The sequence below is a fragment of the Cydia fagiglandana genome, chromosome 10, assembly GCF_963556715.1.
Source record: "Cydia fagiglandana chromosome 10, ilCydFagi1.1, whole genome shotgun sequence".
NCBI lineage: Eukaryota > Metazoa > Arthropoda > Insecta > Lepidoptera > Tortricidae > Cydia > Cydia fagiglandana.
Window position 1 is genome coordinate 13,075,219 of NC_085941.1, and position 21,086 is coordinate 13,096,304.

At 38.9% G+C, this 21,086-nt stretch overlaps 1 protein-coding gene across 2 annotated transcripts in view; it reads left to right on the top strand.

Annotated features, from left to right (window-relative positions):
- Positions 1-21,086, top strand: part of LOC134667913 (monocarboxylate transporter 10-like) — a 159,680-nt gene that overhangs the window by 133,047 nt on the left and 5,547 nt on the right. For both annotated transcript variants that reach the window (XM_063525328.1, XM_063525329.1), the window contains exons 3-8: positions 3,787-3,960; positions 14,985-15,144; positions 15,322-15,629; positions 16,788-17,009; positions 19,515-19,652; positions 20,850-20,976. In XM_063525328.1, coding sequence (XP_063381398.1) covers positions 3,787-3,960; positions 14,985-15,144; positions 15,322-15,629; positions 16,788-17,009; positions 19,515-19,652; positions 20,850-20,976 — 1,129 coding nt within the window. The remainder of the gene's footprint in view (positions 1-3,786; positions 3,961-14,984; positions 15,145-15,321; positions 15,630-16,787; positions 17,010-19,514; positions 19,653-20,849; positions 20,977-21,086) is intronic.

Genomic DNA, 21,086 nt, shown 5'->3' on the forward strand with positions numbered 1-21,086 from the left:
ATTAGTAAAAGATTGTAAAAAGTGGTCGCCACTTTGAATTTGTTTTATTTTTGGTAAAATCGTGTTAAAATCCGAATTAATTTTACCAGTATCTGATCCACAACAACTTAGTAACATTAATTTTGACTGTGGGTTCCTTCTATTTCGAGTGGTTTTGTCAATCCAAGATAAAATGTATCTCCCAAGGCTTCCAAAATTTATCCACACCTCCTGGGATGGAGCAAACTCAGATTATTCGCATTTAGGACCAAATTAAGGTATTAAAATGATTTCCAGCTTGTTGGGAATTAATTCCTCGCTTTTTTGGATCTCATGAACCGTGGTAGCTAGACAGTTGAAATTTTCACAAATGATGTATTTCTGTTGCCGCTGTAACAACAAATACTAAAAACAGAATATATTTAATAAATATTTAAGTGGGGCTCCCATACAACAAACGTGATTTTTTTGTCAGCCCGACTCGCACTTAATAAATAAATAAATATTATAGGACATTCTTACACAGATTGACTAAGTCCCACAGTAAGCTCAAGAAGGCTTGTGTTGTGGGTACTCAGGCAACGATATATATAATATACAAATACTTAAATACATAGAAAACACAAATAAATGCCCTTACTGGGATTCGAACCTAGGACCATCGGCTTCGCAGGCAGGGTCACTGTCACAAGAAATTTAGTGGTCATAAAGGGCCGTGACACCAAAAAGTTTGAAAATCACTGCTTTAGAGCTTAGGTTAGCACAAGCAGTTTTTGTTAGATGTGTCTCTTACTATATTTCTAGTAAAAGCGATAACCGTTAACCGTGAAAGCCGTGGCTCATTGTGCTAGCCGAGAACCAGAAGCGCACAATTTGTTTGTATTACAATACACAATAACAGTTGTCATTACACTTGTGTCGTGCTAAGTTATCTAGGTTGTCACTTAAGTCTGGACACAAAAGGAGTACAGACCCTTAAGAAACCATTTTCGAGAAGAGCGGTTACACTGTTGATAGGACTCTGCAATCTATCTAGACGCTATCGCCCAGACAATACTCTCACGAGTAATTGCGTTTTGGAGTCCTGGACGCAAAACGCTGTTTAACAAATTAATTAGATTCATGAGTTTACTAATTGGGTAAGCGTGATTCAGTTTCTTGGTTTAATTACGCGGATTTGTTACAATTTAAACGAGGTATTATCACGCGTCGTACGAAATTAATATTCATTGCAAATGTAATAAAACAAGCATAACAAGCATTTCATTAATGGTTTCAATATTGCCAGAAGAAACTATTTTAATTTTTTTGTAAACATTCGTGTGTCTGCTTGCCTGTTTTGAGTCAATTAAAATGACGGATTGACTTAAGCGTCTGCGTCGTACGTTGTAACAGGCTGTCGCACAACTACTTCTTTATTTAGGTTAATTTTTAGCTCAGTTTCGGAAAAGTATTTAAACCGCCTATTATGAAATGTGACTTTTTGATTGAAAAGTATTTAAACCGCCTAGTTATTATGAAATGTTGTGAATGTGAAGTCAAAACACACGTAGTCAACATCAATTTGTTAACTGTAACAAACGTAAGTATAAAAAAAAACCGGGCAAGTGCGAGTCGGACTCGCGCACGAAGGGTTCTGTACCATAATGCAAAAAAAAAACAAAAAAAAAACGGTCACCCATCCAAGTACTGACCACTCCCGACGTTGCTTAACTTTGGTCAAAAATCACGTTTGTTGTATGGGAGCCCCATTTAAATCATTATTTTATTCTGTTTTTAGTATTTGTTGTTATAGCGGCAACAGAAATACATCATCTGTGAAAATTTCAACTGTCTAGCTATCACGGTTCGTGAGATACAGCCTGGTGACAGACGGACGGACGGACGGACAGACGGACAGCGAAGTCTTAGTAATAGGGTCCCGTTTTACCCTTTGGGTGCGGAACCCTAATAAACCTTATTCAGGTAATGCGGACGGCGACATATGACATATGTATGAGTGACAACACACATCAAGCAATGTGCGATATCACACCGGACTGTCCGGCGTTTTATTTTATGAGGGCAATCTTTACGGAGACGATAAAACGAAGCAATCTTTTTGTTGCCGCCGTTTTTGTAAATAGCCGGTGTCTGCCGAGTTTCCGCAGTTTTCGGGCTCAAGCCATCAGTGTAAACCTATGTGGTTTTTTGCCGTCTAGTCTACATATTTGTAATAGATACAAAGGGTGAACATGCAAACGCATATACTAAGCTTGTTTGCATATTTGTACGTTGTTAGTAACGTGACGGTTTGTCAAGAATCTTTGGATTTATAAAACATAGAAATCATCAGCAACGTTATCAGGTTCCGGAGCATTTTCACATATTTCTCGAAAGAAAAGCTACTTGCTTACACATATTATAATATATGTACGACGAAAATATTTGACCTTCGCTTCCAATTTTTCCTACTCTTTCCAACATTACGGATCTCCACAAAATCATATTACTGAGCCGACGTAAGCTCTTCGGTGATAAATGAAATACCGCACCCGGATGATGTGTGTTAATGCGATTAGTATCGGATGTTTGTGTCACTTACCCCGTCTACGGTGAGATGAGGCAAGCCGAGTCTAATTATAGAACGATCTTTTGATTTATTTCGTGTCACATTTTCGTCAACGTATTAAGAAATAAGGCGACAACTGATGATGATGGTAAGGGGAAGATTATCATAATTAATTAATACTGCCAAATGCTGGACTAAGACTTCCTCTAGGGATTCTCACAACGACCTGACGTTGCTTCTATCAGGAGCGATTTTCTAGGTAACTACATCTAATAGAACTCTATGAGCTTCGGAAAATGCTTTAATAAATTATTATTATCATCGCTTATTCGTCAAAAGTCGCCTACCAACTAGGTACGTCCAGTCCCAGTCCTATCGTAGCCACATAATTATTAACTAGTTACATCATAGCCGGCAATTTAATGAACTTGACTGTTTGCTCCTAACGGATTCGAAATACTAATCTCTATGACAGTTAGAGGCCGTCTAAACTAACTTTGCATCAACTTAAACAGAACATAGTGAGGGAGTGTCATTATCAACTTCATATTATATATAAATTAGACATTGACGACATTGTCATTGCAAACGCCATGCTGAGTTAGTTTAGTCCGACTCTATTACAAATCTAGAATTCATGGGCATTATTATGCTGAAAACGAACGCTTGGTCGTGTACAAAACGTTTTATGAATGAATTGTCCGTCCTTGAGCGATCTAATTTTACGATAACCTACGCCACGCTGTCTACGGTTTGCGACGCCTACGTTTTGATATCGTCTGATTTAGATGCTTGCTGGTGTGACCTGTAATCATGATCATAAACAATGTTATCTTCAGATCTTATAAATATTTTGGCGTACCTACAGCTGCATAGGTAACGCTTCTGTTTCATGAATAGGTACCTATATTTTCGCACATTCAAAAATTTAAATTCTTGCTAATTTTAACAATTTGGTTGAGAAAAATATGAGGGAGATGGTCAAATGCACATACTTAAAACCATAGACATTTTGGATTTTCTCATATAAGACTGAAACCATCATACATGATTGTCTGGAACAGATCGATGAAGTAACGTCTCATGAACATGTGATGGGTAATTTTGCCGGTACCTTTCCGCCCGGTACAACTCGCGGGGATTTGTATGACTAATCTTAATATTTATGTACATTTGTTTACATTGTAATAGTTTGTGTACTTTTAAGGTTGTAAGATAAGTTTTTCCTTCTAAGAATATGCTTCTCTTTGTTCCAGGCTGCCTAGGCGCACTATCAGCGGGCGTAGCGCTAGCCCTCTCGCCAGTGACGGTAGCGCTCTGCGTTCGCAAGTCCACCCGCGTGACCGCAGTAGTCGGCGGGCTTGTGGCCGCGCTCGGGTGCCTGTTCACCTCCTTCGCCACGCAGTTCCACCAGCTGTTCTTCAGCTATGGTGAGTATACAAATAGCAACACTCCTAACTGTACGTAACATCTGTACTGTACTGTAACATCGGTGGACCTTATTACAAAAGGCAGCTAACAGTGTGGGCGTTGGTATGGGCTAGAAAGAGGGAGTTAGCTCCCGTAATAGCGAGTCGGTACATGGCGCGACCGGCCTATGGCCTACTTGACCACAGTTTTCAATTTGCGATTCTTAGTGACTTCGCCTTCGGCCTCCCTACAGTTTACTGGGTAAGAAAGCTAAGGATGAATATCCCTGAGCACTCCACCAGACAATCCCATCAGATTGTTCTTTAATTACTCATTGACTGCAGCCTATAAACCACCTGCTGACTAAGAGATCTGAAATTTAAAAAGTGACGAACCTTGTTATACGTACTTATGACACGGGATAAAATCGATCATTACCTACATATACATATAAGCCTGAGTTAGAATAATATAGAAATAAAGTAATACAGGTAAGTATAAAACAGCAGGTTGTTTTTAAGTCGTTATCTCGAAACACTTAGGTAGGTACTCGTACGAAAGTCAAAACAACGTGTCCCAACGTACCCAAAAAAGAACATAAAGATAACAATTCCAAGAAAAACATGACCCGGGCTACTGGTTATGATCACATCTGATTCGTTGCATTAGCATAAAGTAAAAAATAAATATCCTTAGTCAACTTAATTGAAAGAAAAAATGAGTGAGGTTCCATCCAAACAAAAAAATATATTTTAAGTAGAGGTGCCATTCGTGATTGCCTGCCTACACAATGGCACCTTTTAATATTATCTAGTAATATTCATTTTTATGGATGTGTAAAGTGCATTTATAAAAGTGTATATTGCATATATTATTATTGTCGACATATTTAACCGATCCCAAACCTTATGGCCACTTTGTAGGAAGACAGGAATGGAACCCCAGAATTGACGTTATTGTATAAATCGAATGCCAATTCCAGTTTCCTCTTAAAATAAATAACTCCAGTCAACAAGCACGAAACGCAAATAAATGCATTTGCAAACCCATCGCACCCAACTTGCACAATTTAAATGCTGAATCCGACAACTCAATTTATTTCGTCAGATCATATCCGAAACCCGTTCGAGCGCACTTCAAAGGTATTCTTTAATTGGCTGTCTTGAGTAAATAAGCTGATATCCGATATGGACGGGAATAAGCTGAGGTATTGGAATAAGATGGTCAGTGCAAGGATGACTCACGTTGTCGTGACGTGCCGGGTGTGAATGGCCGCCGCTTGGTCAAATTATTTGCCTGTGCCGGGACGGGACACAATCGATCGCTTAAATGCAAAATGTCATTCATTACATAAAAAATTAGCAGACTGGCGTATTTGGCTATTCTTCTGCTCCTTTCGACCCTTGTAGCTTCCCATGTTCACATAGTTTCGCGAATATCAGGTACAGCCCTGCTCTGGCACAACTGAATCCAGTTGAGCCTGCTGGAAACTGTACATCACTTAATCAATACGGAACCTATATGGTAGCATCACAACACGCTGCCATCATTATTTCTCGCGGCCTATCGAGATCTTACTTTTAAAGTTCACTAAATGGTAATTTAATTTTTATCCCCAATGCACAAAGACATTTATCAAACTATTTTGCTACAGTCATCCGTCAACCTACTCATAAATCTAGATTCGATATCGTGTACATTTCGTCTAAAATAAAATATTTATGTTATTACTGTTCGAGATGCGTAAATTTCGTTGAATTCGAAATTGTTCTGAGTTATTCCGAAGAATCAAATAAAAGCTCCAGTTATCAAAAGTTGTACGAGTTTGACTAGTGATGTGCCTTTGTCGGTATTATTGGAAAAAATTACAACGTTAAGTAATATTGCCTCTTGTTTTATTGCCGGCAATTTAGGAATGCCAACCACTTGCAATATAACGGACTAAAGATGGATCGCATTAGGTGTGCGGTACTCTAATGATACTCTTTGACAGCTAATCAGCTTTTACACTTGAAATCGAACTCTCTTAGGCCCTAAAAATGATTTCAGGAAAATTAGCATACGTCAGATACATACATTTAGGTACATTTTTAGTTAATTCATCTCGTACTTCCCGAGATAGCAAATAAATTTGGAATTAAATAATATCTTATTTAATTCATCAACATCAATTGACATCAATTACATTCCGATTGATCGGTGATATTCGGATGGCAACTGCAGACGCATTACTGTTTGCAACGTTACTGCTGCGGCTGTGACGGATTAAACGTTCAAATAGCGACAAACTGTAGTACGATCAACAACGAAAATCACTCATTTTATAAGTAAACAATGGAAGCTCCCGCGTTCATGCCACAGCTGTAAAATTGCAACAGTACTTAATTCTGCTGCAGTCGCCATGCGCCATACGAATGTCATCTTTACTTTACTGGCAACATGAACATGAAAAGTATGTTTACGACAAAAATTCCTATTAATCGAACTATTGGCAAAGCACATCACTGACTTCGACCCGGGTCACAAATGTCATTTCCGGTCACTGGATTCCATCCTTTTCGCATTAAAGTCGGTAAAATACTTCTACATTCCTTTCCACCGTAGTTCGGAACGGAAAGGATTATGCAGGTAATCTAGAATCTAGATCCAGTTGCATTCGTAATGAACTAATGCAGTTTTTATCCCCTCATTTAAGTTAATCCTTTGGCTAAACGACCGTTTATACCTGGTGATTTTATACGCTAGCGTGCCTCATAATAACAGATCACCTACCCCTTAGACGGAGCATATACAACAACTTGCTTTCATCAAGCACTGATGAAGACATGACGCGTAAAGCAAGGACGCTAATCACGATAAATTTCGTGCATTGACCCGCCTGTACGATCATGGCTTTTGTTATATAATGTACTAAATATATCAATATCATATACTTTAAATTACGGAATGTATGGGTGGAGATCTATAGGTATTCATAGCGGTAGTGGAGTTAGCACAAAATAACGATATGCAAACTCCGTGGCAATTTAGTGTTAAAGCTTGCCCTGTTATTGTAATCGCTTCCCGCTTCCATTTTATCATAAACGAGCATTCGACCGTGGACGTAAGATGGACCTAATTGCTACTTTCATCTTCTGTCATCTTGGTTATCACTTACGAGCAAAGACGTAAGTGCGATAGTAACGCATGACACGATAGACAACAAAATTGCAACCATCATATATTATATTATCCGTATTAGGCTACTATCGCACTGCTAGGTATGCAAATTCCTCCTCAGAAAGTCTCCATGCTAATAAAATTTCTCAACTACCTACCCCATATTTTCTTAATATATATTTTATCTACTCTACTTGTCAAAAATTTTGTTATGTTATTGTTCTCATTGAGCTAGATTCTGTAGTTCTGGCCCCTGAAACATATCGGCATTCAGCGATGTTAGCTGTTAGCTGCCATTACGGCAAATGTGGGCTTCCCGCCACGCATACTAATGTGCCGACAAATGACCAAGAATAATTTATACTGCCGAGTTATACTGGTCCCTATACAAAAGCGATTGAGACGAGCAACATGAAGTAACAATAATAAGAAACTTTAACAAGTTGAACCCATATTATCTTGTCAAAGCAATTAGGGAGCATATTTTTTTCTGAGAATACTTAAGAATAGGGAGCCGATTTTTGGTTTGACACTGTTCAATTTTTAAGCCAAGTCATAGGCACAGAATGCTCTTCTTATCATACTAAAAATCAGCACTCGAATCTTCTTCTCTGTTTAAGTAGTGTCCCCTATTTTTAAAGTCCTCTCTGACATGACATGTTTAAACCTTGCGAGTTGATTCTTCACTCCAAGAGATCGCTTTGACATATTGGAATGAAACGACAATAATCGTACTTTTAGAAGTATTTTGGTAGGTAATGAATAAAAATCAAACAGCTATCTTAAATAAATTGGGATGAAAGTATCTCCGCAGATTTATAGCTAGCATTGAACATAAACCTCTGCAATCGACACTTTTATTTCCTGAAGAAAGGCTAAGCTCGCGCCGCAATTCAATGCAGTTTATCCCTACGAAGACCGGCCATTGCATTAAAACGATATAAAGAGGGCGCCATTGCCGTGGTATTATTTTCTATGTTTCTACAGCAAACGGAACAACTTACGTTGATGCGGATAATTGTCCATTGTTTATCGTCCACCCCCGTATTCATGAAACTTACGAAAACTTTGTTTTCTCTATCTTTCTAAAACTCACAAATGTCAAAATGACGGATAAGGACAAAAGCTTATCACTACTTACACCTTATGAAACAAAGTCCCCCGCCGCGTCTGTCTGCTTGTATGTTAGTTTGTATGTTGCGATAAACTCAAATACTGAACGGATTTTCATACGGTTTTCACCTATCAATAAAGCGATTCTTGAGGAAGGTTTAGGTATATAGTTTGTTAACCCGTGCGATTCCAGGGGTCGCTAGTTGGATGTAAAGACTTGTTTGACTTATTAGGCGTTTATAAATAGTTCCATTAGGCGCTCCCCACAGAACGAGCCGATTCGCGTGGCAAAGCAGCTCGGGCGGTGGAGACGTTGCCTCGCCCGAGGCACGCGTCTACACAGTAGACAGAGCTGCTTGGCGCGGCAATTTCCTCACGAGGCGGCTTGTTTTGTGTGGACCCTATTAGCGTTTATCCCGATGACATCCGTAGCTGCGGGCCTTGGGTTAGCTTTCCAACTTTTTCTGCTCTATTTTGCACTAATCATTTTTTTTACTTATTCTATATAGATTCACTCCCTCATCCATTCAACACATAAGTACATTATTGTAACGTTCAGTCATAAAAAGAGGAAAGCTGCACACATCTGCTAAGAAATTTAAGGTGTTTGTGAAGTACCCAATCTAATCAGTAGAACGTCATTGGGCGTATTGGGACCAAAGCCCAAACCGTCTTGGAGGTTGGTAAGAAGTGCATGAATATTTATGACATCGTTGATGAAACAGTAAAAGTAAATATAATGTTCACCAGCACCCTCAAGCTCTTTTGTAGTACGGTGCAACCATCACATTGACGAATTATTCTTCCAAGGACCATCATGCATCAGTGGAACATTCTCTGGGCAGTCCCATGCCGAACATACTCCCTGGAGTAACATAACGGCGATTTATGCATGAAGCGGCGAATTTATGGGTGAACACGTAGATTTCTGTACGTTGTTACGAGACACTTACGAGACGAAAGAATTCAGAATTTCTTATTTGACAATGCGTTTATGAACTAAAAACTGCCTAATTAATTACTATATTCTCTTTTAGCATATTTGTTGCTATTATTAATTCTACTTATTACCTAATCCTTTGAAATGCATAAAATAGGATAATCCGAGTATAGCTTTGAGGTTGCTAAGCCAGGTAACTGGTTACTCAGGCGGTAGTATACGTTCGAATTGGCCTCTGATATAATTTTGATGTTATAACGTTCGTCGTTGTTGTAGTTGTACTACACTTGTATGTATATGTAGAGTCTGTGCGGAAAGAGAAGAGTCGTGGAATTTAAGGGAGCCCATATATTTCACGACTATTTCCGCACAGACTATAGCTCTAGACTTGCTCTACACCCTTGGAGGATATAACCAATGGAGACGCCATGTCTAAAATTTTCGGTACAAAATAGTCTGCCGTTTTTTGCGGGGGAGGGGCACATCAAATGTATAGGTACGTCATGTCAGATAAACGTCAGTCCATACATATGGTTGACATGTGGTTGACCATTGGCCGCCTATTTTCGACAGAGGGGAACGCCTGTTAATGGCGGCTCCATTGTTAATTACTCCGAGTCTACACCTTTAGAGGATATAACCAATATATCCTCTAAGCTCTACACCTATGTACTTAAAGTAAATAAATTCTCTTTGGTGGTCCTAGAATGGTACTTAATAAAAAGTTTAAAAACAGTCTACCAATATGGCCTACCACGTCAAGAAAAAAAAGAGAACCGTTATGTCAGTAGTATGTCAGTAGGTATAAAAACTGTCAGAAGTACCTTTATTGTACGAAAATATTGATTTATTTGATTTAAATGAAATTTAAACAGTTTATTGTGCGTACATTTTTAAAATAACGTCATAGATAGCTACTGCTCGAACTACAGTGGTTATCCGCAGATTTTGAAGTGTTACAGTGATGCATGGGTTATGTTATGGATTGGGTATGGGTGGGTTATGGTAGTGATGAATAATGAATTACTATTCAGTGATTTGTGCTTCGTGGTTAGTGGGGAGTGTTTTTGAGTTGCAATGGTGATAATCCCGATGTTCGGAAGGTAAGCGATTTCAATTTCCTCATTTATCGAATGGTACGCGGGTAATATTCAGAAATATAGTGCCATGCGTTTACTTTTCAGTCCAGTAGTCCATTGCATTTTGTTAAGAGCCAACAGGAGTGGTAATTTCTCCATACAAACGTACTCCTCGTTTTCCTCCGTGATTTTTGAAGCTAGAGCAATGATCTTTTCAACACAGATTAAGCAAAACGGTCCGACACAGATAATTTCATAATCATTTAGATTTAGAATTAGAATTAGAAACAGAGGAGTACGAAACCTCGATTTTTGAGATTTTTACGCAGGATTTTTCGCCTTGTCCTTATCGCACTACTTTTAGGTGCCGCTTCCGTTAGCGAGACGGGTATATTTACCTAAAATATTTAAAACTCAGCTCCTGTTTCGTCTTAAATTCTCTATTGACACCACCAGCTATCTTCAATAAGTCTTAAACGAAATGCCCACTTAATGTCTCTATTAATCACAAAGGAGCTCCGCTTAGCAAATTGGCCGAATGTCCAATTCCCGTGTTGTATAGCTACGTACAAGTACGTAACTTTATCTTTTAACCGCCCTGAGACATAAAAAGGTCCATTATATTTTGTCCATTATTTTACTTATTTGAATATTTATTTCGACAAATCAAATTTGCATTTGTTTTGGTAAGTTTTGACGAGTGGGCGGCTACTTATAGTTCGTTTTTTTTTAGCATTAGAAAGAACTTGCAAGAAGGTAAGCGATCTTGACACGTATATAAAATGAAAAACGCTTTTTAAAAATCAAAAACTATTACTTATGAAAGCAGAAGAATATAAATGATCGTATTAGATTTATAATTGTTACATATTTGCCGTAACTTATTTTTAAAATGTGTTTTTCACTTAATAGACACATCAAGATTGTTTACCTTATTTCTAATGCTAAAAAAACGAACTAGGTATAGACTCTAGAGCCAAAGAGAATCTTTGTTGGAGGATAGTATTTCATTCATTCGTTACTTTAAAATTATGGCTTCAGTCCAGTGGGACAATTTAAAATAGCCAGTGACAAGGTAATAGGAGCTTTAAATACGACTAAAATTATACGGGTAGTACGGTGATTTTATTAGTTCTTGTAAACTATAGCTGGACTTTACAAGTACCACGTAGACTACCGGCCGTTGGTGGTCAAACGCGTTTCAGAATAATTATCCATTCACTGCACACTACCACATTAGTTTACTGTATAAGCGATCAATATTACAATTAAAAACAATATGAATGAGCAAAAACCATTAAAGTAATTAATCACAAAGCGTGACTACCAAGGGCCCAACCTTTTCTGTTCTCTTTCACGACGCAGCAACTAGTATCATTTCTCTCTCCTCGCTCTTTTAAAATGCCGTTTGTCAAAAAAGGACAACCATACTGTTGACAAGGTGGACTTCAAATCAAGTGTTGCCTTTCTTGATGCGCCCAGGCTGTGTATGTGTGCGTAAAAGCGTGTATGTGTTCTCTTTTAGGGATGTGAAAAGTCGATTTTAATCATGTTATATATCGATAAACGCTACACAGCGGAACGAAATAGCGATTAATTGAAGCTTCAATATCTTCGTAAAACATAAACATAATTGAAATGCTAATGGATAATGAATATATAATAATATAATTCAATTATTGCGGAACACCTACTTTAGGAGGTATTTATGTATTTTAATTAAATATCTGAACTTTCCCTTGGTTCCCTGCTGGGGCGTGACTATAAAATTGTGATCTGATAATCACAATAAAGAATAAAAGCGTTTTTGGTCATTTTAGGTATCGTTAAGCCTTTGAAGTAAAATTAAAATTGCAAGAAATGTCGATAGTTTATCGATATGACTTTATCGACATGGCTACAGCAACGTGGGCCTCATTGTTAATCGTACACTAAACAAAAGTGGCAACAGTGACAGCTCGCTGAGACACCGTCTATATATATATTATGTCTATGGTGACTACTTATTATCAAGATGGCGCTCGAACCGGAAGTCCGGATAGTATTTTTCACATAGCTTTATTACGGTGACAGCTGTCATCATCATACATTTTATAACCTTAAAACGGTGTATTTATAATTTATAACTCTAATAGGGGTTTCATATAAATCATTCCCATTTGTCCCCGCCTCATGTAGGTAATTAGATATGGCGCAGTCACTTGGGGCGGGGCAAATGGGAATACACTCTTAAAAATAGCGCTCGAACAAAAATAATATATATTTACTTGCCTATGTAATATCACGCCACTCTAATACTATGATTTAAACTCATACCTACTTTCGAGCAAAGCTCAATGCCCAGATATTACCTCTCTAAGTGAGAATATTTTCGTCTTCATTGCACACGTATAGGAATTGTCTATTTAGAAGAGTGAGAAAAGTGGATCGCAGAAATGCTGACTCAGGTTAGGAATGCTACGATCTCATGCATGAATTGCATTTCAGATTTCTACGAACTCTACTATAGTTCGTTTTTTTAGCATTAGAAAGAACTTGAAAGAAGGCAAGCGATCTCAACATGTCTTTTAATTGAAAAACGCGTTTTAAAAATAAGTGACTATTACTTATGAAAGCAGAAGAATATAAATGATCGTATTAGATTCATAATTGTTACATATTTGCCGTAAGTTATTTTTAAAATGTGTTTTTCAATTAAAAGACACATTAAGATTGTTTACCTTATTTCTAATGCTAAAAAACGAACTATAGGGTGAATCTAGGTGATTCATGCAAGTATCCATCTGCTTAGTCCACGAAAACTCGTATTTCATTTACTAATTTGTAAATAATAATAATTCAGCCTATATACAAGTACATCCCACTGCTGGGCACAGGCCTCTCATGTGCGAGAGGGCTTGGGCTATAATAGTCCCCACGTTAGCCCAATACGGATTGGGGACTTCAAATACACCTTTGAATTTCTCTTCTCACTAATTTATTGGTTTTGTAATATATTATATTTGGCAGACAAACGTGGTTAAATTACTGAACAGTAATTGAAGATGAAAATGAGTAAAGAAAACATCGAATGGAGATTTCCATATTTACCGTCCGAATTAAATTTTATCAGATCTTAAAATTCCCGACTTAGGTAGGTACACTAAAGAAAACTTTGGAAATACCCACGAGGTATAATACCTAGTAAAGATTGCATCGGCCGACCTACCTACATTCATAGTATAGATCTATAGTTCGTTTTTTTTAGCATTAGAAAGAACTTGCAAGAAGGTAAGCGATTTTGACATGTCTTTTAATTGAAAAACGCTTTTTAAAATTCAAAAACTATTACTGATGAAAGCAGAAGAATATAAATGATCGTATTAGATTCATAATTGTTACATATTTGCCGTAACTTATTTTTAAAATGTGTTTTTCAATTAAAAGACACATCAAGATTGTTTACCTAATTTCTAATGCTAAAAAAAACGAACTATAGATCTAGATACAACTTTCCTGCTGCAAATAGCAAACACCTCATCCAGGATATTACAGCTTATCAGAGCAGGGGTCCTGACAGACTGTGACAGTTAAAAAACGGTTTTAAATTGCCTGATTTATTTCGCAGTTCGAAATTTAAGTCAATGACAGTTGCAATATCACTGTTGGGAATATTTTGATTGCTCTGTTGGCAATTTACTGAGGCTACACGGATTTATTCTACTGTGTTCGGAAAGAGAAGAGTTGTGGAATGTATTGAGGCCCTTGGGCCTCATACTCCATCGTACAGTCGCCATCAGATATATCGGAGCGGCCAAGGTGTTCACAAATATCTGAACACGCCTCTATTGTCAGGGCATTAGAGTGCGCGTTCAGATATTGTGAACACCTTGGCCGCTCCGATATATCTGATGGCGACTGTACATTCCACGACTCTTCTCTTTCCGCACATACCTTTATCATTGTGGTAATTGTCTTTAGGGTGGCCGTGTAGCATTGTAGGAAGAACAAATTGTTATGTACCTACTTTTTAAATAGCAAGATTAGCACAGCAAGTGATTTTTCAGAAGTCATCATAAAAGTCTTACATTCATCTTTGGAATACCGTTATCTTCTTTCTTAAAATGTCCTTTCCAAGTGACATAATCACTTTACTGAAGTGCACTTTCCGTGATATTATTCGATAAGATACACACCACTGCGTAAAATAGTATATAAGTACTTAAGTATTCCGAGCACTGGTATTAAAACACTTAGACATCTAAGGCCCTTAATGAATGCAGACTAAGTACTCTATAAAATGGCACTTTGTTTAAGAGTTTGTGATGTCGTGATTCAACTAATGAAGGTGCTTCATTCAGGGCACGGGCGCTGGGATGTACTGTATAATGCCTTCGTTTGTGAAAATTGCGTAAAATGCAACAATTGCAGCAATGGAAAGCCGTTTGGGCTCTTATTGTGCTTAAGTGTTACGACATCGGCAAGTTTCGTGTGTAAATAATAAAGTTACAGGTACTTCTTTTCAAAGGATAGAGAGAATAAGTACATCACAGAGTACTTTAAGAGACGAAGAATTTTAGCGGAGATAGTCTCAGGTGGTCTAGTGAGCAAAGAATAACCCAGTTCGTGAAACAAAACCAGTCATTTTGCTCCGAGAATTGTTGTCGATATCAGCGAGAGGTTGACGAAGAATGTTCGACATTGACACGGTATTCTAAGAGACAGAAAGCTGAAGATGATAATCTTAACATTAATCCCCGTTGCTTTGTTACAGGGACTGTTGTCGGCGTCGGCGTTGGACTGACAAGAGACTGCTCGACGTTGATGGTCGCGCAATACTTCAAGAGACGAAGAGAATTAGTGGAGATATTCATAGTCAGCGGCAGCGGGCTCGGCATCGCGGTCATGTCCACGTTCATCAAGGGTGCGATAAGGTTAATATTATTGCTTTCTCTGAGAAAACCAGGAACAATGATACTCCTTATAAGACCTCTCTCTCTCTCTTTATACCTCGGTTAGGATTGAAAACTTGTGATCTTCGACGGCTATTCGTCTCGTCTGTCGATCTGAAGAATTAAGTATCTGTTTGTAAACTTCTTTAACATTCACAGGGCAATCGGCTGGCGACTAGGCCTGCAGGCCGTCACAGGAGTCGTTTTCGTGACGTTCATCCTCGGCACTTTCTACCGCTCCGCGTCTCTCTACCACCCGCAACGCCGTGCCATACTGCACCTCAAGAACCAGAATAAAATCAAACGCAAGATGAAAGACAGGACCAAAGCAGACGACCGCCAACCCTTCTTTGACTTCTCGACGTTAAGGTCGAAAACCGTCCGCATACTACTCATGTCCACCGGAATATCAGCTTTCGGGATCAACACACCTATATTTTATTTGGCGTACCATGCCGAGGAGGAAGGTAATTAATCTCTTCTTAGAGTTGGCTAGGACTTGAGTCTTACGAATTAAAATTAGCAGCACTCGACTTGACATCCGTTTATCTATATTTTTTAAGGCTAGTCATGGACTCAACTTACTACAGGTTGTAAGACTCAGATATAAATTTTGATGGTTCTACAAATAAGAATATACGCAAGAGAACCATGAAAATGAGTCGATTAATAGGTATTAAGAAAATAGTAAAAAAATATTCATTGGTCATTACTGCTGACTTTACCCCAATCTAAAAAACCTACTTAAGGCTTATAGACTCAATAGTTTTAAGACCTTTTGGATACTACACTTATAAATAAGGTAGTACATACCATGTAAATATTCAATTAACTTTCATTGAAACCACAAACTTTGTCTATCTACATACAAAGGAAGTATGACGCCACATATTTTTACGACTCGCGATGGTTGGGCAGGAAAAACAAATAACATTTACTCAGCTATAGACAGACCGGATGATTTGAATAAAAGTTTATGTTGCGAAGTATCTCATGAAATTAGCCTTTCATTCGCCATGAGTTGCCCTTTGGAATTTATTGCCCGGGAACAAAAGTTTTCTTTATAATTTATTGATGATGTCGCAAGCAGAACGCAATAGGTACAGCTTTCCTCAATTTACAGTTTCGTAATAGGCTTACAGTTTCCTGTCGACGGGATAAATTATTTCTTATTTGATATGAAAATGATGTCGATGAAATTTAAAACGATTTACGAGTTTACAAAGGCGATAAATCGATCTAAGTGAGGGACCCCACTGATTAACAGTCCGCCGGACGGCATCGGCCTGTCAGTTAGAACAAAATTTTGACAGCTCCGAACAACTGACAGGCCGATACCGTCCGGCGGACTGATAGTCAGTGGGCCCCTTTAAAATACCTATATGAATTATCGTCATTATTAAAAATAGTTATTTCTGGGTATTTTCACGCAGAAAACAATAATCATTGATTACCACTACAGGAACATTTTGTAAATATAAGTTTTACCCTGACCATGCAGATTAGGAGGTAGGTTGCGTTATTTTTTTCCGTGGTTTGACCCAGAAAATAAGAAGCTCCCGTAATAAATGTACAGGAAAATGCAAGTATTTATTTCATGATAATATATCAATTTTAATTTCTAGGTCTAGGCGAAACCGCCGAGCTGCTTCAGGCCTACCTCGGCCTCGCCTGGGCCGTTGGCTGCGCAGCCTTCGGCCTGCTAGTCCGCCAGAACTCTGCCGAGTGCCGCATCGCGCGCCAGTACCTCACGCAAGCGGCCGTCTTCGGCTGCGCACTGGCCACTATGGCCTTGACGGCTGTGGAAGGGTCGTATAGGGGATACGTTATGTTCGCGTGGGTTTATGGTGAGTTTATTAAGCCCTTATTTACCAGGATGTCCTGCTAGTCCGCCAAAACTCTGCCGAGTGCCGCGACATCGCGCGACTATAGGTACCTCACACAATTGGCAGTCTTCGGCTCTGCGCTGGTCTCTATGACCTTGGCGGTTGTGGAGGGGCCGTAAAGGGGATAATTATATGTACCGGAATGTCCTTTGCCCACTATAAAATGACTTATGTTATGGCCCATAAAGCTCCATTCATCCGTTGGATGTTGTACGACAATCTTTGGCAATGAACTTTAGTCACTGTAATAACATAACTTAGACGTATTTTATCGAACACATTAGGAACCTCAAATGGCTTCTCTTAAGAATCGTCAGTCTCGGAGATCAGTCCGTCAGCAGTCGGCCGTCTTGCAGCCAAATTTTCCCACAACACTAAGTTACCTACATACCTACTTACACAGCGGGTGTAAACCGCTCCGTGTACTTACCTACCTATTTCCTTTTAATTCCACATATTTTCTACTGCTATATCTACTATAATAGAAATGTAGAAGATACATCTTAATACGCTATTAAGATCACTTGTACGTAGTGAAATACGATTACGACGCAATCAGTCAGACTAGCGACATTTTTGGCACGTTTTCATCTGAGATCTAGGCCGAGATGTCTGCCGGAAGCCTAAACCGACTAAACATTCTTATAAAAATACGATAGAGCCATTAGTGTCTTATCGTCATGTTATCCGAGATAGGGTTGGTAACATAATATATTATGATCGATCTCTAAACGATACTGGTTTCGGCGCTTTAACATGTAACTCAATAATGTAGCAGCTTTCTGAAGCAATATTTAGTGCCAGTTGCACCAAGCACATTTGAAAGACGGCAGCCGGCATGAAACTTTTCATGCATAAAAATTTAGCGAACTCTTTAACGATACGAACAGTTTGGTGCAACCGACCCTTAATGTAATTAATTACCTACTGTAATAACATAAATACGAATAGGGGGAAGCGGGGCAGCTTGGTACACCTTTTTTTGAAATCGATTTTAGGCCCCAAAATGAACTCAAAATACTTTTTTTTAGTACTTAGTAGATGACAAATTTACTAAGGTATACAAAGTGTATCATTTTTTGTTAAATTTATGGCCAGTAAAAGAGATATATGGATTTTAACAAAAAATGGGATATGTTCAATTGTGCCCCACCTGCAGGGCACTTTGATACATTACATGGGACACTTTGATACATCATTTTGGGGTACTTTGGCACGTGAATCAAAGTGCCCGGTAAGTGTTTCAAACTGCCCCCCACAGCACACTTTACAGATCAACTCAGTTAGCTGACCAGTAGTAAACTTTTTAAACATTATAAAACGTCTATTAAGTGCGGTGCTATTAGAACATACTACAGTTATTAAGCAGCAGGTGCACTAACACTACAAAAAACAACTTTTAATGAAATCAGTGTCAGTTTTTGACAAAAAGCTATTTTTGTTGTTTTAACTTTTATTTGTTAATTTTCTTTCTCTTTGTTCGTTTACTGTATAGACAGTAAAAAAAAACACAACAAAAAAACTGGCAGGGGCACTTAGATACACTAGAGGGGCACTTTGATATGTTCAAAACTGCCCCAATCTTTATTGTACCAAAGTACCCCAATGGTCAAATAAATTAAAAATAATTTATTAAAAATATACTATTTAGTATTACTTTAAAATAATAAGCTAACCCTATTACTGAATAAACGTACTAAGCGCTCATTATGATGTTCATCCGGTAAAGTCTAAGATTTCGCACCACAACTCGATAAAAAAATTATAATTTATTTACTATGCGACCGCGGAAACACGTTTTCACGCACCAAGCGGCAACGGCTGTCAGGAGAGATGTGCCGAAGCTCTTACCTCACGCACACATATAAAGCCACGTTTTAGGGTTGCAGAAGGTGAACATAAGTTTTTAGTTAAGGAATTAGTGTGGGTGTTCAAAACTGCCCCTTGTGCCTATCTACCCCGCTTCCCCCTACAGGGCAGTCTTAAAGACCCTGATACAGTGGTGTAGCCTAAAAAACCGGGCAAGTGCGAGTCGGACTCGCGCACGAAGGGTTCCGTACCATAAAGCAAAAAAAAAACGGAAAAAATGCAAAAAGAAAACGGTCACCCATCCAAGTACTGACCACGCCCGACGTTGCTTAACTTTGGTCAAAAATCACGTTTGCTGTATGGGAGCCCCACTTAAATCTTTATTTTATTCTGTTTTTAGTATTTGTTGTTATAGCGGCAACAGAAATACATCATCTGTGAAAATTTCAACTGTCTAGCTATCACGTCATGGTTCGTGAGATACAGCCCTCCTCTACCCGCTGCTGTCAGCAAATTGGAGGATTTCAGTTACCAAGCGATGCAGATCATAGGTATTAGTGCGAAAAGTCAACCACTCTAAGAAACTGGGAGGGGGGGATGGTGTGATGTGGGTAACTTGTATCTATCTATAGAGGAAATAAATATATTATGTTCCAGGTATTTTCTGCGGCGGCTACCACTACTCGCTGAAGATGTACACATACGAGCGCGTGCGTTCTCGCAACTTTGCGCGCACGTGGGGTTTCGTGCAGTGTTCACAGGCCGTGCCCATCGCTATCGGCGTACCGCTCTCAGGTAATAACAAGCTACGCGTTTTTCCCCTTCATTAATTAGGAAATCATTTCTTAGTGTGTTCATCTTCTCACTGCTTACTTCGCTGGCTCAGCGACCCGAAGTGGATCTTGGCCTCCGACACTAGATTTCGCCATTCGTTCCTATCCTGCGCGATCTGACGCCATTCAGCTGCTTGTATGCCACACAGGTCTTTCTGGACCTCATCAATCCATCGGTACCTAGGCCTTCCGACCGGACGTCTCCTAGTTGGTCGCCCCAGACAAGCTCTTTTGGCCGCACGATCCTCTCCCATCCTCGCTACATGGATGAACCAGCGAAGTGGAGCAGTCTTGCTCTCGCTGATGATGTTGGGCTCGCCCACCAGTTCCTCCACCTTTAAGTTCCTCCTCACTCTCCAAGAGCCATCCTCACGTCTCTCGCCACGTCGCCATCGTCACGTCGTATAACCGGTGTAAAATAATCTGAAAATATTACTACTAGAATTCAAAGTCTAATAAACCTAATAACTACAAAGAAAAGAAACATAACAAATTGAAACTGTGATCAAATTAATAGGCTCAGGTCAAGGATTTCAATAAAATACGAAGTATTCTAGTAAATGTCGCCATTGTGGTTTCTTTATGGCTAATCGAGGTAGAACACCCTCTTGATGCCAGGGGATAAACTTGTAATGAAAGACAGATAAAAGATTTAAGTGATACGAAAGTTTTTATAGGTTGTAATTAATACTAATCTTATGGAAGAGGCGAATGAATCAGTAAATAATAAAGACATCGAATATTCTTATGAAGTTGCGATACTTCAAAACTAATTACGAGTACCTACCTACCTAATACTTATCAGAGGTTATATAGACAAAGAGCGAGCCCAAAAAAAGGAACTTTAATATCAACAGAACGGTACACTACCTACTATCCTTATTACTAGATCCGGGCATCTGGCAGCTGTTCATCGCCGGAGGCCAGAGTGGCATAAGACACACAAAAAAAACTTGCCCAACGGTCAAGTTTAACGCTTATACCACTGTATTAAGTTAAACTCTCTCCATGATCTTTAGCCTTCTCATATTTATTTTATTACGCTTTTACGTCTTTCATATCTATAGGTGACGTTTTGTAGTACCAACTACGATCAGTATTGTTTTCATTCGCTCAACACAATTACAGCACCTCTAATCCATTCAAACAAACGTTCCAGGGTACATAAACGTCGGGTGCGGCGGCAAGGCGGGCTACTACTTCAGCTCGACGTGCTCCATCATCGGTTCCCTGTCTCTCTTCTGCATCGACCTGCATCGCCGGAGCGTTGCACATAAACACACCAAGTATGTCATCGGATCGTTATAAGGACTGTTCAGTTTACTAAGCGGACACTCTTACACCTCTTTTAATCGGCGAATTTAAAATCAATTGACGTACAGCTCATAACAATATA